Source organism: Larimichthys crocea, chromosome XXII (genome assembly GCF_000972845.2).
Source record: "Larimichthys crocea isolate SSNF chromosome XXII, L_crocea_2.0, whole genome shotgun sequence".
Classification (NCBI taxonomy): domain Eukaryota; kingdom Metazoa; phylum Chordata; class Actinopteri; family Sciaenidae; genus Larimichthys; species Larimichthys crocea.
In genome coordinates, this window is record NC_040032.1 from 9,692,293 (window position 1) to 9,711,757 (window position 19,465).

At 43.2% G+C, this 19,465-nt stretch overlaps 1 protein-coding gene across 3 annotated transcripts in view; it reads right to left on the reverse strand.

The window, feature by feature from the left end:
• Positions 1-6,148: 6,148 nt before the first annotated feature.
• The window catches only part of alcama (activated leukocyte cell adhesion molecule a), a 62,530-nt gene continuing 49,213 nt past the window's right edge, over positions 6,149-19,465 (reverse strand). The window contains exons 8-16 of one of the 3 annotated variants that reach the window (XM_027273381.1): positions 19,096-19,228; positions 16,955-17,067; positions 16,302-16,425; positions 15,149-15,270; positions 13,559-13,688; positions 11,449-11,475; positions 9,895-10,009; positions 9,276-9,396; positions 6,149-8,291 (exon numbers count right to left, since the gene is read on the reverse strand). In XM_027273381.1, coding sequence (XP_027129182.1) covers positions 9,312-9,396; positions 9,895-10,009; positions 11,449-11,475; positions 13,559-13,688; positions 15,149-15,270; positions 16,302-16,425; positions 16,955-17,067; positions 19,096-19,228 — 849 coding nt within the window. In that variant the 3' untranslated portion in view covers positions 6,149-8,291; positions 9,276-9,311. Of the gene's footprint in view, positions 8,295-9,275; positions 9,397-9,894; positions 10,010-11,448; positions 11,476-13,558; positions 13,689-15,148; positions 15,271-16,301; positions 16,426-16,954; positions 17,068-19,095; positions 19,229-19,465 lie in introns of all 3 variants that reach the window. The other 2 variants (XM_027273380.1, XM_027273382.1) reach the window with 2 other exon arrangements.

Genomic DNA, 19,465 nt, shown 5'->3' on the forward strand with positions numbered 1-19,465 from the left:
GTGGTTTTCGCTCGATCAGCAGAGTGGATCTGACAGAACAATGTGATGTGTTCCATATGTGTTTCGAACTGTCCTGGAACTTTTTTTGCATTTACACAGCAAATGCTGAGGCGACTTGCGGACTGTGCAGCATCTTTATGCTTTCAGGAGGTCAGAGAGGTGAAACTCCTCGATGCTGAATAAACACGCCCATTTTCACCTTCACGCTCCCGTTTTCCCGCCCTACTCGGCTATGAAAATCAATTTGCGATGATGTATTGTGTTTCCTTTCCCCCTGTGATTGAGGCTCCTCACAGCAGATTAAGTCAGAGTCTCTGCGGTCAAAGATTGAACAGCGTCGGCTACAACGAGGGATGAAAAAGGTTCGGTTAGAACATCCTGATCATACGGCAGGAGGATACGATGATCCCCGTCCTAATAATCCAGCTCACTGACTTTTTTTTTTTATTCTCATGTATATTCTAATGTGAGAGAAAGCACTTTCACGCCCTCGACTGGAGGGATAATAAACAGGTGTCTTAAAGGGCGGTGTGTTCGATTTGTGGCACGTTGCTGATTCCCAACCTCTTCGCCTCACCGCTTCTTCCGAGAAGTGAAGGTGGCTCATCCAGTATTTAGTTCGTCCCATCCTGAGGTCATGTTCTGTCATAAAGACCCTGAATCCGACACACTGGACCTTAAAGCTCTCATGACACTTTTTTATGGACGAGTTTAAAAAAAAAAAAAAAAAAGGTTGCTGTGGCGCCGCAGGACTGAAATGATGACGCCCGTCAGTGAACGTGCTTTCAAAGTTTTATTTTATTTTGATTAATTATCTGGTCAGGTGTACAGAAACAGACATGGAATGACCCCACCATCCATCACCATCCACCCTACCCCACGTCTCCACCTCCACCCCTTCCTTTTTTTGAGCCAGCACTTTAAAGGGGAACACCACTGTCATTTAAAATGTACATATTTTATAATGTTGCCCAGAGATGGCGACGATGAGCGATCGCGTCTCTCTAACCCAACACACTACATAAAAACATGCAAGTGAAGGCAAAAACATTAAATTGTTGGAAAATAGTTGCAGAAAAAACACGTGAAAAGACTTTGAAATATATCACTGAAACTGTGTAGTTAGAGGTTCAAACGTTTCAGTCCAGGCTTTTTTGTGGTTGGGTCCCTTAAAGGAGGCTCGATGACACGTTGAGGCCACCCTGAGCGAGGACAGCGAGATGATTCATCTCAGCTCAGAGATTTCCTTTAAACTTGTTGATATTTTTAATCATTCAAATTTAGCCTGGGTGCTTATGACACTTTCATCTTTGGTCTGACAAACTCCGACACGATTTTTTTATTCTGACTTTACAATTTAAACACTCGGCTAAGCACGTCGTCATCCGCTCAGCTCAGAAATTCTGGACTCGCCAAGTTATTTACATTTTATTAACACCAGAGAGAAATTCTGCCAGGCTGAGCTCCTCTTCCAGCTCGCAGATGAGACAATGCCGTATTGTTTTCCGCTGAGCAGCCAGGCACGTAAAAAACAAAAAGAAACTTCAGTGGCTTCCCCTTCAACTTGACGCTTAAACTTTTTGTTTTTTTTTTGCACTGGTCTGATTTTGTTTTTATTTTATTTCTCAAACTTGAACCCCTCTGAGCTCAGAATGTCCATTCCATTGGACTCCCTTGTGAAGGGGGTAAGTGGCCTTAGGTTGCAACAAAAAACAACAAAAAAACAAAAAGTAAGGGCTGTTTTTATTTTCTAATTCATTTTCGTATTAATGTGCTCTGGTGACAAAAATTAAAGTTGATAATATGTAAAGCATAGATTAATGTGCAATTAATTTCTACATTATTCATGCTTTTTTTTTTTCTGAATGTTATTTTCAGGATCGTAAAAAAAAAAAAAAAAGTCACGATCCTTTGTTTTATTTGATGTGTGTGTGTGTGTGTGGTGTGTGGTGTGTGGTGTTGTGTGACAGCTGCTTCCTCACACTTTGTTCCAGCATTTACACACATTACATAAAAAAGCTTCCAGTGAGTCGAGTCGAGAGAGGTTTATTTGTTCGGTAATGAAACAGAAATAAACAGAAAGCGTGCCACCTCTAATCAGGAGCTTCTCTCTGCCCGTGAGCTGTAAAGTCAGATGAGAGGGCGCTCTTCGACAGCTGATGGAAGGCGTTTGAGATTTAAAAAGAAAAGTGAGAGATGTCCCGTCGGTGAACTCACCTACCGAGAGACACACTAAGCAGAAATGCCCAGTGGCACTCCACTGCTTACTGTTGCCGGCACAAATGACACTCATAGGGGTCTTATTACACAAGAACGTCGTTTAAGGTTCAGCTCTGCTGATCTTCTATTTTCATGGACTCCAGCCCGCTGACATGTTTCCTACTAACAGTATGTGTGTCTCGAAGCTTGTGTATGTATCCCTCTGTTAAAAAACATTGAATTATGGACGATATTATCCACATTAAGCAACACTTGTGGAAGTTTACATAAAAATAACAGATTTTAATCATCAAGTATGTAAGTACTAAAAAACATTTTAAGTAGAAAATGTTTTGGTTTTTCCCTCTGATGTCCTCCGGCTGCTCTGCCTCAACTCTCTGTGATTTACAGGTTTATGATGGACATGTGAAGTAAACTGTGCAGCGTAGCTGCTGTTAGCTCATGTAGCTCAGTCTGTTAGCTGCTGTTAGCTCATGTTAGCTCAGTTGTTAGCTGCTCTTTTGCTAATGTTAGCTCCGTTGTAGCTAGCTTAGCTAAGTTAGCTCTGTTGTTAGCTGCTGTTAGCTCTGTAAGCTCAGTTTGTTAGCTGTCTAGCTACATGTTAGTCTGTTTGTTAGCTGCTGTTAGCTATGTAGCTCAGTTTTTAGCTAGTTACTCATGTTCAGAATCAGATCTTGTTAACCCGTTAGGGAATGTTTACTCGTTGTTAGTTGCTGTTAGCTAGTTTAGCTCAGTTGTTTAGTCTTAGCTACGTTACTCGTTGTTAGCTGCTGTAGCTAATGTTAGCTCATGTTTGTTAGCTGCTGTTAGCTCATGTTAGCTCGTTTGTTAGTAGTCTTGGTTTGTTAGCTCTGTTGTTAGCCTGCTGTTAGCTAAGTTAGCTCCGTTGAGCTGTCTAGCTAGAGTTTAGCTCAGTTTGTTAGCTGCCAGTTAGCTGTAGCTCGTTTGTTAGCTGCCGTTAGCAATGTAAGCTCGCGTTGTTAGCTATGTCTGCTTAGTCTGTACATGTTTGTTAAGCTCGTTTGTTAGCTGCTGTTTAGCTCATTGTTAGGCCTCACGTTGTTAGTGCTGTAGCTAATGTTAGCTCCGTTTGAGCTGCTGTTAGCTCATGTTAGCGTCTTGCCAGTGTTGTCAGCTCGTCTTAGCTAATGCTTAGCTTGTTTGTTAGCTGCTGTTCGCTCTGTTTAGCTCCGTTGTTGTGCTGCTGTTAGCTGCATGTTGCTCAGTTGTTAGTGCTGTTAGTCATGTTAGCTCAGTTTGTAGCTCGCTTAGCTAATGTTACCGTTTGTTAGTGCTGTTAGCTAATGTTAGCTCAGTTGTAGCTGCTGTTACTATGGATCAGTTTGTTCGCTGGTTAGCTAATGTTTAGCTCAGTTTTGTTAGCTGCTTAGCTAATGTAGCTTCAGTTTGTTAGCTGCGTTCGCTACTGAGCTCCGTTCTCATGTTAGCTCAGTTTGTTAGCTGCTGTTAGCTCATGTTAGCTCAGTTTGTTAGCTGTTGTTAGTTAATGTTAGCTCAGTTTGTTAGCTGCTGTTAGCTCATGTTAGCTCAGTTTGTTAGCTGCTGTTAGCTCATGTTAGCTCAGTCTGTTAGCTGCTGTTAGCTAATGTTAGCCCGGACTGTGAGCTCAGGGTTCAGCAGTTTTAGTATTTTACAGGTGTTCAGGCCCAGGACGCGGTGGAATGTTGACTGAACAGAGCCGGTGTTGTGACAGAACCGGAGCTGAAGACACATCTGTCCATATCTACCACAGTGTTTTACACTCTAGTGGCAATAAACATCCACAACAATGTAAATGAATCTAGAAAAAAACACGTTAATTTATCCGTATGATCAGCTCCGCTCTGCTCTGTTTAATTACACCACATGTTATATTCTGTTCTGTTCTGAACCAGAGTGTGCCACTGAATCTTTGTGCAGGTGCTGATTGACCAACAGGTGCTGATTGACCAACAGGTGATGGGAATCCAGGTGATCAGGGTGTGGCCTATTTAAGATCCTGTGCAGGTTTGTTCCCCTGTGCTTCTGTTTGTGTCTGTGTCGTCTTGTGATCGAGCGTTTGCTCACGAACTTACAGATTTGTGTCACTACAGTCACCTGTACAGGTTGACGCCTTAGCTTGGACTCCTTTAATCTCACGCAGCAGAAAGAAAATCTAATCCTACCTTTGTTTAGCCACAAAACTAAAGATCGCTCCCCTTTAAGTGTGCAGGAGCAACTATGGTGGCAACCAGAACTCCTTTGTCTGTCGAAGGCTACTGCAGAATCATAGCATTTCTTATTTCTAGGGGATTATACACTTAAAATAAACATGCACAGTACATATTCTGCCCTAAATCTTGCACATTGCCCCTAAAATGCCTCAAATCTTTAGTTTGGTGGCTTCAGACTGAATATTTCTTTGGAGTGGAATGGATGACCTCTCCAAACATTTCCAATACGCTGCTCAGTGAGCTGAATTTCTTGGGAAACATAATCTCTTGAGGAGTTTTTTTCCTCTGTGCTGACACACTGCAGCAGCTGAAGTGGATCGGATCTCACGGCGTGAACGCAGTCGGGCCCATTTTGTTTGTTTCAATGCATCGGACGTAGGATTTGTTCTACAAACACACCTATTAGATATGCAAATGCTTTGGACAGTATGTTGGGTTTGAAATGCCAAAACCAAAAAAGGTGGAGGCAGTGGGTGGAGAATGTGTCTGATCAGAGTAAGTGCTATATTTCTACACTGCACAGGATGCAGAGACTGAATAAACTGAAAACATGGAGCACTGAGAGACGAGGGAATCTGAGGAAGCAGAAACATTAACTGTGTCTCCTGCACAAACCTCACGTCCTCCCACCACCACCGCCCCTCCTCACATCTCGAGTGGCCTGCAGATGACACAAACGCAGAGACATAAACCGGCTAATTAAGCGCAGAGATCCAGCAGAAGAGGTTACATCAGCGTGTGAAACACTCGAATGATGTTACAGCTGTGTCATCTGTTTGCCTTCATGTTGGGTTTTAAGCTGTTGCTCTGGTTTAGGGGACGACGACGACAACAGAAACGGGGGAAATGACTCTACTGCAGGAAAAACAGCTCCAGCCTGAACACAGAGAGTCTAATGGAGGCTGCTGACATCTTTTTGCAAAGGCCAAAAACTGGACCGAGTAAAAAGCATCGAAACTGAGACCAAGTCACAACAAAGACCAGAGTGTATCAGGACTGCACTGTGTCTCAGTTTGCACTCTGTTGGTGCACTTCTATGTAGCACAGTGTAAACTGAACACGTCTGTTCAAAAACATCTCCTCTCTGTGTGTTTTATTTTGTAGTTCTCCCCTCTATGTGTCTTGTATTTCCACTTCCTGCCCTTTATTTTTAGTTTCACCTGTGCCTCGTTTGGATTCACCTGTGTCGAGTTGTCCGGACTTATTTATGTCTCGGTCCGTTTCCTCTCTTCCTGTTTTCTTTCTTTCCTCTGAATTTTATTTATAGTATTTTTGTCTGGATTACGAGCCGAGTAATTAAAGTTTTCATGTACTACCTCTTCATTTGGATAATCCCCTGAACCTTCCTGTGAGTATGTGTCAAAGTTTATAACTGGACTACAAATCCCAAAAGGTTCAGTAACTGAACCATGCATGAACCTCCCTGCTCGTGATGCAGGATGGAGAGTAAAATAAATGCTGTGTTTTGATTGAAATGTTCTCTGGCTCAGTGGGAATACATTAATTTCACTTGGGGATCAAAATGTATTTTTTGACTCGCTGACACCACCCTGCCATGTGAACAACATGCTCTACAGCAGCTGATGGAGTCGTGATCTTTCACAATAGTCAGGTGTGTTGAACGCCATTAAAGGCTTGACATCGCTCACATCCATTTGGGGGAACCCCAGAAATGATCTCGCAATCTTCTTTGGGGACAAAATATGACACAAACATTTCAAAATGTACACTTTATTGTCAACAACAGTACAAAAACAAAAGTCTGTATTTACAACACTACTATGGCCTTCTCATCTAACCCTCTTTGGTTTCACTGCTGACCTGATTATTTGAAAAGGAACAAAAGGCAATGCGAGAACAGTGGAACTAAATGTTGACCTACTACTTTCATGTAATGCAGCTTCGTGACCGTGAAGATGCTGGGTGGGTGTGGAAGTCTAAAGCTACATCGCTTCAACTTCGACAGACTGTTTCAAAAAGAATATATATGAGAGAATGGAATGTCAGCTCTTTGCTACAGTTTGAGACAATCACAAGGTCAACCGGTGCACGGCTCCTTCAAGTTAAACAACCTCCATCTACATCTGAAGCTCGTAAAGCTCAGCTCCTGCTATTTTCCTGCTAGTGTTGGTTTAGGAATGAAATGTGCAGTCTTTTAATTATCACAAGGTGTTTTTCTGCCAGATGATGCTTCAAATTTCTCGTAAATCTGACTATGTATGGTCATAATTCACTGATATTCTGCAAACATTAACAGACTTTAGCTTGAGTTGAAGGTTGATTCTTCTTCCGTCGAGTTATTTGAGAACTGCGTCATAAATACAGCGTGTTTTTTTCCATGTTGTGAAGTGAACTAAATTGACTGAACTGTAAGTGTGTTATGATTTCTATCAAACTATCTTATCAATGCTTTTTCTCTTTGGTGGCTCATCAGTGTTGCATTGTCAGAAGAACCAGAGCAGAATGATGTAAATCCAGAGAGAGTTATTCTTCGCACCACTGAGATAAAAAATAACATCCTAACAATAATAATACAGCAGAGAATGAGCACAGATATTATTCATTCATTGTCATGTAGCTCTCTCGCCATAAAGTTCCTTTTCAACACTTGATGATGCCCTCCACGCAAGCTTAGAAAAAAAAAGAATTATCTTGCATGCTGCAGCATTGCCATCTTGGTAGGTTGCACGCAGAATATAAATACATCAAAAAACACAACGAGAAAAACAAAAAGAACATAATTCAGACCTGGCATCAGTAAAGCTCTTCCAAAAATGAAAAACAGCAAATATTAAATCCACTCCGAGCGCACGGTCACACCGTAACCGATGGATGTTACGCGAGCCGCAGAGCAGACGGGCGAAGACGTGAACGATGTAGTGTATTAAACTAAATTACAGGTGAACAAACAAAAGAAAAGAAATTTAACATGAACTCATGTCAGAACACACTTTTGCATTTCTTACGAGTCGCACTTTTCCGATGCCTTCTCGCCTTTTTCAGATCAAATTATTGGCAACAGAAAGGAATAAAATAAATCAGTAATTAGTGGTTGCGTGCCGTAATGCTGACCAATTTGCATCGACACAAACAGTAATGTTGAATTTTTTGAGGGGGTCACAGTTACAATAAACTGCATGTCTAGAAATCATTTACAGCACATCCAGTTCCTTATTTCAAACCGTGACCAGAACTAGAACTCTACTGTCGTGGGCGTCCGTTAACAATTCAGATTCAGACAATCAAGTTTGCCAGTGTTTAAAAAAGCAGAGAACATAAATCAGGAGGTTACGATATGTTGAGGTTATCTTCTGAAAGGTTCAAGGACAGTTTCAGTAGGGTTATACAGCAGTGAAGTGTCTTTTTCTCTGAGCACAGCCAAAGGCTTTTTCCACACACAGCGCACAAATAAGTCAAAAATGAAAAGAAAACATTGGCATGCTCAGCCAGGGCACACGCATAATTCTGATTATTTTTCTTTTTTTTTTCATACAGGTCTTAGAAAGTGTACAAGGAATTTACATTCTTTGAAGAAATTCAAGAACAAACAAACAAATAAAAAATCCTAAAGGAAATAAGCGGCAAAAAACAACAACAAAAAAACCCGACCCCACCACACAGCCTCACAGAATCGCTCGAACAGAACAGAACAGGGAGCATTCACCAGGAACACAAAAGACAAAATGACACAGTAACACGAGTCAGCCTCAGTGCAGACTTTTAACAGTGAGGTGGGACAGTAGGCTGTGGGGCAGGACTTGGTTGGAAAAATGACCCGGGGTTGTTTGCTGCTTATTTTGGAGCCGGATAGAGCGCCTCGGCAGCCAACTGGGAGTCTGGATTCTTAATGTTGAAGGGCTGCTTTACCCAGAAAGACATACAAAGGAGAAAGAGTCACTTAAATAATGCACAGAAAAACACCATAATACATAAATAAAACATTCATCTTAAAGGATCATTCCAGTTTTGTTTTGGCCATCAGTCTTATCAAATACGACAAACTTGTAGCACTCTCTAGTGAAATATTGGCACTGTCATGCCAATAATGACGTTAAAACACACCCTCTTGTATAATATTGACACCACAGTGCCAATAATGACGTTACAGCACACCTCTCGTATAATGACGTTAAAGCACACCTCTCGTATAATATTGGCACTGTCATGCCAATAATGACGTTAAAGCACACCTCTCGTATAATAGTGGCACGACAGTGCCAGTAATGACGTTAAAGCACACCTCTTGTATAATAGTGGCACGACAGTGCCAATAATGACGTTAAAGCACACCTCTCGTATAATATTGGCGCTGTCATGCCAATAATGACGTTAAAGCACACCTCTCGTATACTAGTGGCACAACAGTGCCAGTAATGACGTTAAAGCACACCTCTCGTATAATATTGGCACTGTCGTGCCAATAATGACATTAAAGCACACCTCTCGTATAATAGTGGCACGACAGTGCCAGTAATGACGTTAAAGCACACCTCTCGTATAATATTGGCACTGTCATGCCAATAATGACGTTAAAGCACACCTCTCGTATAATATTGGCACTGTTATGCCAATAATGACGTTAAAGCACACCTCTCGTATAATATTGGCACAACAGTGCCGGTAATGACGCTAAAGCACACCTCTTGTATAATATTGGCACGACGGTGCCAATATTGACGTTAAAGCACACCCTCTCTGTGATTTATTCATGTTTATCTATAAGAATGATGGCCAAAGCTACAAAGATGGTAAACTGGAGTATAATGACACTCAGAACAGCGCCTGAAGTCGGTATAATGACCGTGTTTATGTGTATGTTTGGTTGAAAGTGACTCTCCTTACCTCTTTCATCCCATGTAGTACAGCCTGAGTGCCTTATTAAACAGCGTGATTGTTCTCCTCTAGTTTCTTGCTCTCCTCAGACGTCCCCACCTCCTTCTCTCCGGTCTTCCAGCTTCCTTGTCTGTGGTGAATACAGAATTGTAAAGACGTGATGGACTCCCTGCTACAGAATAACCTTCTCACCTTGCTCTATACAGCACAGTCGCATCTCTCCACGGCAAACTCATCTTTTCAATATGCACACGCCACATTCCGACTTCCTCCTCTGAACTGACACCTCCTCACGCTCTATCTTCCTTTTTGCTACGTGCTTTGAAAACTCTCTCACCACCATCCTCAGCTGCTATCGCACCTTTGACACGTGCGATCATTTAAGGGTGTACAGGCGTGTTTGTTCAATCTGCTGTCAGAGACTGTGGTGGTAACCCCTGACCGGCTTCCCTCTGATTAATATTCCAAATTCACTCTCAAGAGTACAAACTCCGGTTTCTCCTTCTGGTTGGAATGCAGTGTCAGTTAGCAAGAGCAGCACGACCAGGAATTGAGCAGGGTCTTGAAATATAAATGTGAAATGCAAATGTGAGTGTGTGTGTGTGTGTGTGTGAGTTGGTTTCCGTACCTTGAATTCTTCATGTAGAGCCAGTAGATGAGTCCCACCACGGCAGCAGCTATGAGGAGCCCTGCCACGACGCCCACTATGAGCTTCGCCTGGTCGTCTGAATCCTCCTGAGACTCTGAAAACAGAGAGCGGCAACTCTGCTTCAGCTGCAGGTCTGACACACACACTCCACACCTAAAGTACCTAAAGGGATTTTTAACTTAGCTGCTGATGAGAACACAGACACCAACATCATAACGTGTCCCCGGTAGATTATTCTCAGCACCTTCTCAAACTCGCCTCTGTTTTCGCTGATTTATATTCAACACTTTACACGTTATTACTTCATCTTTGTGTTTATACAAGAGCGACTTATTACTCGAGTCTATATTCTGGGAAACATCAGCGGAGTCCGGTGGGATGTTGGATATTTTAGAGGAGAAGATGATGCCTGGTTTCAAATCTACTTCATCTCTTTTAAAAGAAAACCACTTTTTGTACCTAAAGTGCTTCCCACAGTCAGACACAGAGAATAAAAGTGGGTCTTGAACGCATCATCAGGCCTCCGGGATGTCGATCCAGAGCCTCTGAAAACACCCAGTACCTCGGTGTGCTACAGCGGTGGCGATCTGAGAGGACTGGTGGTGTACGGAGTGAGAAGTTCTGACATATATGTCGGGGCAAGACTGTGGAGAGATTTACTGACGAGTAGAAGGATGCGACTGATCCTGAAGTGAACAGGTTGGCAGAATAGACGCGATGCGGTCTTGTTTCTTGGACCATTGTGAACAGGAAATGGTGGCGAGGTAGAGTGAATGACTGTTCCCAGATCAGAGAGTCTGAGTTGACTTGACAACAGAATTCACCTGTCTGTCAAAGCTCAGGTCGCCGTCCTGATGGCGGTGCGTGTCGGAGAGAGACGAGAACCTGCACTCATGTCAGAATGTCCGCAAACTGTTTTGACGTTCTGCTCCGTCACAGTTGGATTACTCCGTCTGACTCGCCATCAGTCTCTCACCGGGTTAATGGCAGCTGCTGCGCTGTGGACGCCGAGCGACGCGATCTGTGACTTTGAAAAGACAGCGGGGGGTCTGCAAATAGCGTGCATAATTTGTGTGTTCTGTAGGCGGACACTCTTTCACGACAGCATAATTAAGGGTTACACTTGTTTTGTTGACAGGAAGCGAACGTGGAGGCTGATGGGAGATGTGTGCAGCTGACAGAAACATGATTACTCATCTAACACAGTTAAAATAAACCACAGGGATCTGCATCTTTTAAACACACTGTATACATGACGGCATGACCGGTGACACATGGAAATGTTTGATGACTGTGTTTTCATCGCTGAATAATCATCAGGCAGTCTTGATAATCCTTTTTAATCTGAAGAAAAGAAAGCTGAGCTGCGGTATTGTCTGCAGGTGAAGTGATGAATATGGGTCTGATTATACATGAAGAGAGTGATGGGTTTTTTTGGGGTAATAATCAAAGAATCCACCTTGAATAAACCTTGAAACTAATCTGACAGAATCTCTTTAAAAGAAAGGAAATGAAAGGAAAACAAACTCTTACCTTTTTTCTCACTTTCTTCCTTAAAAACTGAAATCAAACATAAATAAATTAGAACTCATAAAAAGAAAAATGCAAACAGAACATAACAAAAATCAAAAAAAGTGCGTAGAAGTCCGGCCGGGTGCAGCCTCATCAGATCAAATCAAATAATCTTTAAAAGCAACAATTCACTCCAGCACGCTTTCACAGAGCGAGACAGTTTTAGCTCCGCGACAAACAAGAGATGCAGCTAAACCCCGGAGACGGTGAGCAAAGAAAGGAGGATTATCACAGACAAAAAGAAAGAATGAGGAGGAACAGCGATGGCAGAGCATGTATGAAATGAAAGGAGTTCAGCATTAGCCTACGACGGTCTCGTCCTCTCCTCATTATATCCACTTTTCTTTTGTTTGTTGTGTTTGAGTGTAATTGGCACGCCGGCGCCGCCGCGCACATTAAAATGCAAGTTTTCTTCGCGAGCACGCTCTGCAACAGTTTGATTCAGCAAATAACCGCTGTTGATAATAGGTTTAAACATCTTGTAGGAAATTGAACAAAGTATAATTATGCATCGCTCTCAAAGGGAAAAGGGGAAAGAAAAACTACTTCGAGTCTCTGCACGTTCGTGCAGCGTACGTAGCAGCGGTTCAAACTCAGGAAACTGCATCATTTAGCACCAAAACCTCCCAAAGCTGCGGAGATCGATTTTATTTCTGAGGGCAAAGTGCAGGCGTGGCAAGGTGTGATTATTATTGAGCGTGTGTGTGTTGTATAAAAGCACGCTCTCATTGTTGTTGTGCTGATAAAGGAAAGAAAGGCAGCAGCACCGGTCTTAAAACATCTGCAGCGAGTCTCTTTCTTCACGGGAGTAAAGCTGCAATGAATAGCAGCGTGATGAGCAGTGAGATCAATACTTGTGTCAGATTGGAGTGCCCACCTGAAAATGTAAGAATAGTGCTGATCGTTATGTTTGTGCTGCTGAAGCAGGATCTATCAGGGATAAACTTAGTGTTGTAGATGTCAATATCATTCACACACTGTGGAGTATTTGCTATATTCATATAGATACTGGTACTGTCTTTTCCTCAGTATGTTTGTCTCATATGTCATCGCAGCTATTTAAAGGTCCAGTGTGGACATGAGGCGGGCTGAATGAAGCCTGGTTGACCAAACAAGCCATCCGTGACCACACCCACCTGTCAGTCAAAGCGTCCCCGCTCTTAACCCTGCATAACTTTAAGCCTTAATATAATGTGAACAGGTGAGTTGTATATAAATTCACCCTCAGTACAGTTGTCATGAACGGGGAAATTAGCTACAGAGACCAAAACTGTTTTTAGTACCAGGCTGTAAACATGTTTATTTCTGCTGTGAAGTTGGACATTTGGACATGGGGACTTATGGAGACTGACTCACTTCTGGAGCCAGCCTCAGGTGGACGTTAGAGGAACTGCGGGGTGTGCACATTCAGAAGGAGAGGGTAAAGAGAAGGGGTGGCGATCAGCGATAGCACTAAATCCTACAAACTTCTTTCTTATACTTTGAATCGGGTCCATATATTCCTTATCAGCAGCGTGGATTGCCTTTAACTGTCTGTATTCAGATGCAGTCCTCGTTAATGGGACTCATTTTGCTGCAGAATAACGACCGCTGCGTAACAATGAGCATTCATTATTGGAAATGAGGCTCCTGCAGGATCTCCCCCCGTCACACTGGTAGAAACACAATCATCAGGTCACCGGGCAGCACGCTTGTTTCCTACAGAGCTGCAGCTGCAGATAAACAAGACGCGTCGATGCCAAACAAGGTTAGCGGCTGAGAAAAGCTGTCACTGTGCAGCAAATGTCTGTGATTGCACATTTTAAGGCACATTGAAAGCTAATGGCTGTATCTGGAGTTAAGCATAATTTAATTTGACTCATTTGTCTCTCTCTGTTTTCGACTAACGCTGCCTTATCAGCCTAATTAGCCGAATGCATTAACTGAAACAACAAAAGACAGTGCCACGGCGAGGCGGATGAAATTATATTTCTCTTTTCAAAGCTGTAACCTCAGTCCTCCACCGCACAGACGCAGTGCTGCAGAAAAAAAAAGCCCACAGACCCGAGTTTGTCGACAAGCATGGACTTACCGGAGGAAACGTTGATGGTCCTGACATCTTCTCCCAGCTTGTTGCTGACGGTGCAGGTGACAGTCAGGTTCACCCTGGGGACCACGGTGATTTTATGGGTGGCCTTGTTGTTGACGTATGAGCTCTCCTCCTAGAGGCGCACACACAGAAAACACACACAGGTGTAAGAGGCTTCAAAACTCTCCGAGCAGCAGCAGCAGCCTCTTTAGCTGCACACACATTATCGACTTTTCCATTCTACTGGATAGTTTGTATATTGCTTGACAGGTGGGTAACTGTGGGACGGTGGGAATACGGATAATGGGAAGAAAATACTGCAAATGTCGACATCAGACAGAGGAGCTGAAGCCGGGGGAGTCGGTAAACGCAAAACTGCAAACCGATTCTGAATGCACAAGTAAACACAGAAGATACCCTCTACCACGCCAACACGCCTGAGTCCAACAGAGAAACGTTGTCTTGTTGTGACAGTGTTACCTGCTCGTGACGAGGCCTGGAAGTCATCGTGATGAGAACGTTTATTTATTAGAGTGAAAAGTGTTTCTGCACTTTGGCTGAACCCACAAAGCTGAAACAATAAAGAGCGTTACAGGAGCGTCTTTCCATGTCGTCTCCAACTGCAACATTATGTGCAACTGTTCATTATCCTGTCCATTCTCCCGTCACTCGTGAACAAGAGATACTTAAACTCCCTCGCTTGGGGCAGTCACTCGCTTTCGACCCGGGCGGAGCGTTCCACCGTTTTCCGGCAGAGAACCACGGCCTCAGACTTGGAGGTGCTGACTCTCATCCCGGCTGCAGAAGGTCACGATCTGATGAAGCCAACAGAACCACATCCTCTGCAGAGATAAAGTCCTAAGGTCCCCAAACCGGAAACCCTCCTCAGATCCGGTCCATGATAATCACGAATACGGACACAACTCTCACTTCAGTTGTACAAGGACCGGATCGTAACAACGGCCCCGGTACCCCGTACTCCCTCAGGACCCACCACATATATACTGCATAGTTTCACAGGACAACATCTATTTTTATTATTAATCAACCTTTTATTCTCAGTGGGTCTTTTCCTGATTACATCAAGTCTCTTTTCAAAGGAGTCCTGGCCGAGGCAAACTAAGAACAAGTGAACATTAAAAGAGAAATTACTGCAACACATAACCTCTAAAAGAAAAAGTGCAGTACAAGCCGTTCTGTCTCCAGGTCTTCCAAAATGAATTTAAAAGCATCCAAAGAAATCAGATCTTGAAGTTTCATAACTTTCTGTTATGCGGTCTGAGGTTGAGGAGTTTCCAAACGCCTTCTTCTCAGGCTCTCACGGACAATATGCACGACGAGTGCCGTCCATCACACATCGATCGACCCAAGAATATGAAAATATGTGTTTGTGCCTGTGGGTTACTAAACGCAGAGGTCAGTCGAGGCTTTCCTGAATAATCCGAGGGAAGCGCGCTAAGCGGTGTCGATCATATGTGAAGCCTGAGCATGTATAAAAGATCCCCATCATCCGATATTGGTAACAAACTGCGAGTACTTGCAGCATTCACTGTTAATGCAAGCTAAGAATCACACACACACACACACACTTACGTCCGTGCTGTTGACGCTCCATGTGAAGCTGGGCTCCGGTACTCCGACGGCCTCGCAGGTCAGAACTTTGTGTTTGGCATCGTCGGCGCGGTGTTTGGACAGGCCGGTGATCACGGGCTTTCCTGATGCAAACACAAGACGTCATTACTTCAGGAACACGCGATCACACGCAGATATTACGTGACCTCCAGCTTTCACCAAAGAGAGGTCAGGATCCGGGGACAGAAGGTTCGCTATTATGGGTTTGAACTCAAGGCACCAGAGAGAGGAGAGTGGTTTCAAAGCGGCTGTTAATGGATCCTATGATGTTGTCTTTTCTAGTTTAGAGGTTATTGTATTGGAGTATTTTATAACTATAACAGAAAGACATTTTCAGGAGAGCTTCAGTCATTGGAACAACTAAGACAGGAGTTTATCTTTCCAAGGACTGAATTTCTTTTTAGACAGTAGGTCACATAAGGAATGATTGAAGAGTCCTTCATAAAACTGTCTCCAAGTTTTACTCCACTTTTCTTTCATCTCGTATCTTCTGGTCCAAGTTGTATTTTTATTTATCTTATTTATTATTATTTCGTTGGGTTTTTACTTATTTATTTATTTCCGTATTTTATGTGTTGATGTAGAAACCAAAGCAGCTGTAAATTTATGGACATTTTCATTGTTTCACTACAGCCAACAAGAGTTGACCTGATTGAAACGGTTCTGATCCGATAAGACGTTGGTCTACATGCTCCGAAGCATTTGACAGAACCTTTTTTGAAATGTACAAAGTGCTTCCTCCTGCTGTGAAGCATTTAATGTGCCATAAATACAACAGAAGAAGAAGAAGGCGTTCCTGCCTTGTTACCTGATGTTACTGTGAGATATTTTATTCAGTTGCCTTTTAGTGAAATGCTCCGAGTGCGTTTTAAGTTAAGCCTTTATTAAAGCACTGTGGGGCTTTTTATCATAGACGGGGCACTGCTGTTCACAGCGGTGGAAGCGATATAAAGTGCCCTCTCGGTTCAGACTGCGGCGCCTCTGTGTTTTCTTTTTATAACTCTTGTAAGAAATTAAAAACAGAAATGACCAGATTAAGTGTTTACATGGTTTTTCCCTCTAATTGGGCCAGTTAAAGTGGTTACACAAGACACACACACACACACTTACTAACCTTCTACGACCAGCTCAAAGCTCTTACGCCGCGTGACGCCGGGTATGGAAGCCACGCACACGTAGACTCCCGCGTCCGCAAAGCTCAGCTTGTCGGCCTGCGGCTCCGCCACCGTCTTTCCGTTCTGAAAACCAGAGTCACGATGTCGTCAGTTTCAGAGCAGCGGTCTGATTTTCTGTATCGGTGTGGAAAAACATCTCTGCCTCCATGTGAAGAGGACGGCGTTATCTAATCTGCAGTAATTCATCATTGTCTATAGTTTTTCCTATTTTTGTAGCTGCAATGACCCAGACTCAAGAATCACCTTTTCTCATGTTTCATACGAGACTAAACTGACCAATACATCAAACATATCTCACTGAGATTTCTCCTTTAGCTTGTAGATAAGTCTTTGAACGATGGTTCCCCTTTAAGAACTCTCCTACGGCGCCCATCCTTTCTCTAAATGCAGCTTAATGGATTTTTCTTTGTGTTTTCGTGCTTTAAGCTGAGCTCTGTCAGACGCACAGTGTGGAATTAATGGCTTGACACTGCCATGCGGCTCCATAGGCTGTGGAGGTGGAAAGAAATCATCAGCTGTATATAAAAGCTCAGCGTCCGTCAGCTTTGATTACAGACTAACAACCTCAGACAGTTTAAGTTTTCTCTGTTACCTTCGTCCACGACACTTTAACGTCGCCCGAGCCGCTCTTCTCCGTCTGGACGGACAAGGCTTCGCCCACTTTCTTCACAACCTTCCCACTGAGACTCAAGTTCAGGTCCAGATCTGGAAAAACAAAAAGGACAAAAAAAAGGGAAATGATGTTTTTATTGAGTTTTTGTTGTTGTTTTTTTTTGGTTCAATAAAGATGAAGCATGTTCACTTTGTTCCCTCTCATCATCGGTAACCCTGAGAGCGACTGAACGACACGAACACATCACAAGGTCTTTTTCAGATCCTTTCTATCGTGTCTGTTTTCTGAAGAGCTGACTCACTTCTCTCAAACACAAACCATCCGTTTACAAAAGCAAATTAAATGGATCTTTTTGAATTCGTATCGCGCGGGTCAACTATCTGTTGACCTTCTTCTTGTAGTTCCTACATGTGCTCTGCATTGGCTATAATCCATCGTCATGGCAGCAGTATTTATTTTCAGTGTGGCTGGACTCTGGAGAGCTACATACAATAATAAATATGGATAATAACAATAATGGATTCCAACGGACTGAACATGGAAAGGGTTGAGAGTTCGACTCATATTCTGTCGGATTTCATGGAATTTGTTTAACAGTAAAACTCGACAATAACACAACAATATTCAGATAAGTTTTCAATCCATGTTGACACAACTCAGCAATGATGCCGCGCTCCGATGTCACAGCCCCGTGTAGCCCAATTATCAGCCGCAGGTTGACATGTTTTCACAGGAAGATCTTTAAATCAGATGTAACGTGAACGTGACACTGTGCTGCATCCGGGTGACGGAGGTGTCACATACGAGCTCCCGTATACAGCAGTCACACAGATGTTGTGAACTCGGTCGCCTGAAGTATTCGGGGTGTCACAATTTTCAATTCCGTATCGAAAATCAGCCGAAATGAGCGAGGCGAGGTTTCCAGGTCAACTGCTGCTGCAAAGAGTGTTCGTGTGTCGCGTGGTGATTTATTTTTATTTAACGTTGCTCAGGAAGCCACATGAGATGTAGCCACGACGGCACCCTTAAAACCTGATTATCAAAGCATGTTGAAAAGTCAAATTAATCAGGTGAATTCGTGATCACAACTTGTTTGCTTGATTGTCAGTGTTTCCCACGCGTTAGTGCATGTGTGCTAATTGTGAAAATCAGCAGCAGCGTCGAACTTCTCCAGGAAATGTCAGTAATTGTTTCTCATTTGTTTTTAATCGTATTCACCATCATTGTTTCCTGTTCATTGCAAATAAATAGAGAGCATTGTGTGTCCGGTAAACAGTGCAGCACAATGATGCGTCGCTGGTTTAAGAAAGCTTTCTTTTCTTCTTCTGGCTGCAGAAGGAGGGAAAAATTTCATCATACAAAGAAAAGTGTTAAATGTTCATGGACGTTCACGTGTTGCCAGCCGGCTGAAGGAACAGCAACTTTTTCTACTCCTTCTCCAACGAGGGCACGTTCCCTCGAGACACGTACAATAACAAAATATAAGTCACAAAAATATCTTAAACAATTTCCAATTTAGAGAGCTATTGTTTTTCTTTCCTCAGTCAGAAACTCAATTTAAAAGTTGTGGAGCTGGAAAAACACTTCTTTGTTTAAGATGTGTGAAATGCACTGAAGCTGCAATAAGGGACAGCGAGGAGGGAGAGCGTGTCAGACTTATTTTTTATTATAATGATAGGACCCATTTGAACTGACGGCTCAGAAACATACACCTGGGAAGAAGGGAGTAATTACTTGAGGGAGTGCTGGAGGATGGTAGGAGGGGGGAAAACAGCTTATCAGTTGCCTGAGCTCCTCGCCCACCCAAACACTTTGTCACTTTTGCTCACTCGATGTCAGAAATTTCTAATTAGTTCTCCTCCTCCCTGCCTGGCACTCCACGCTCTGCCTCCGCCGCCGCCGCCTGGCTCCACTCTCAAGGTTTGAATTCGATTACCATTACTCCGCTCCCATGACTTTATTTACAGTGAATAAAAGTGCCTTGTTACGTATAGGAACTTAAGAGTTTTCAATCAAAGCAGAGAGAGTGGGAGCAGAGGACACACTTTGAGGTTTGTGTTCGATGCTTCTTGTTGTGTGGACGGCATGTGAAGCCTCCTGCATGTGTCATGAGTACTCACAGCTAACAACAATGTTTTGGGTGTCCTCCATTTTCTCGTTGTCAGGCAGGGTGCATTTGTATTCACCCGCAGCCTCTCTGCTGATGGAAGTCAAAGTGTAGGTGTCCGAATTTTCCACCAGCATTTTCTGGCCCTGGTGGAGAGAGAGGAGAGCTATTAGCTTCTGTCATTCTGATATAATATCAGGAAATGAGAAAGAAAGGAAGAGAGAAGCAGAAGAGGAATGCAACAAAGAGGTTGGATTGATCAGATGTGTGGAGCTTTTAAAAAGGCGCAGCAGGTCCTCAAATTAAGCATAACAACTGAACCCTCCCCTTCCAATTTAAATGGAATCTTTCCCACTTGAAGACAATTTCAGAAAAGGAAATTC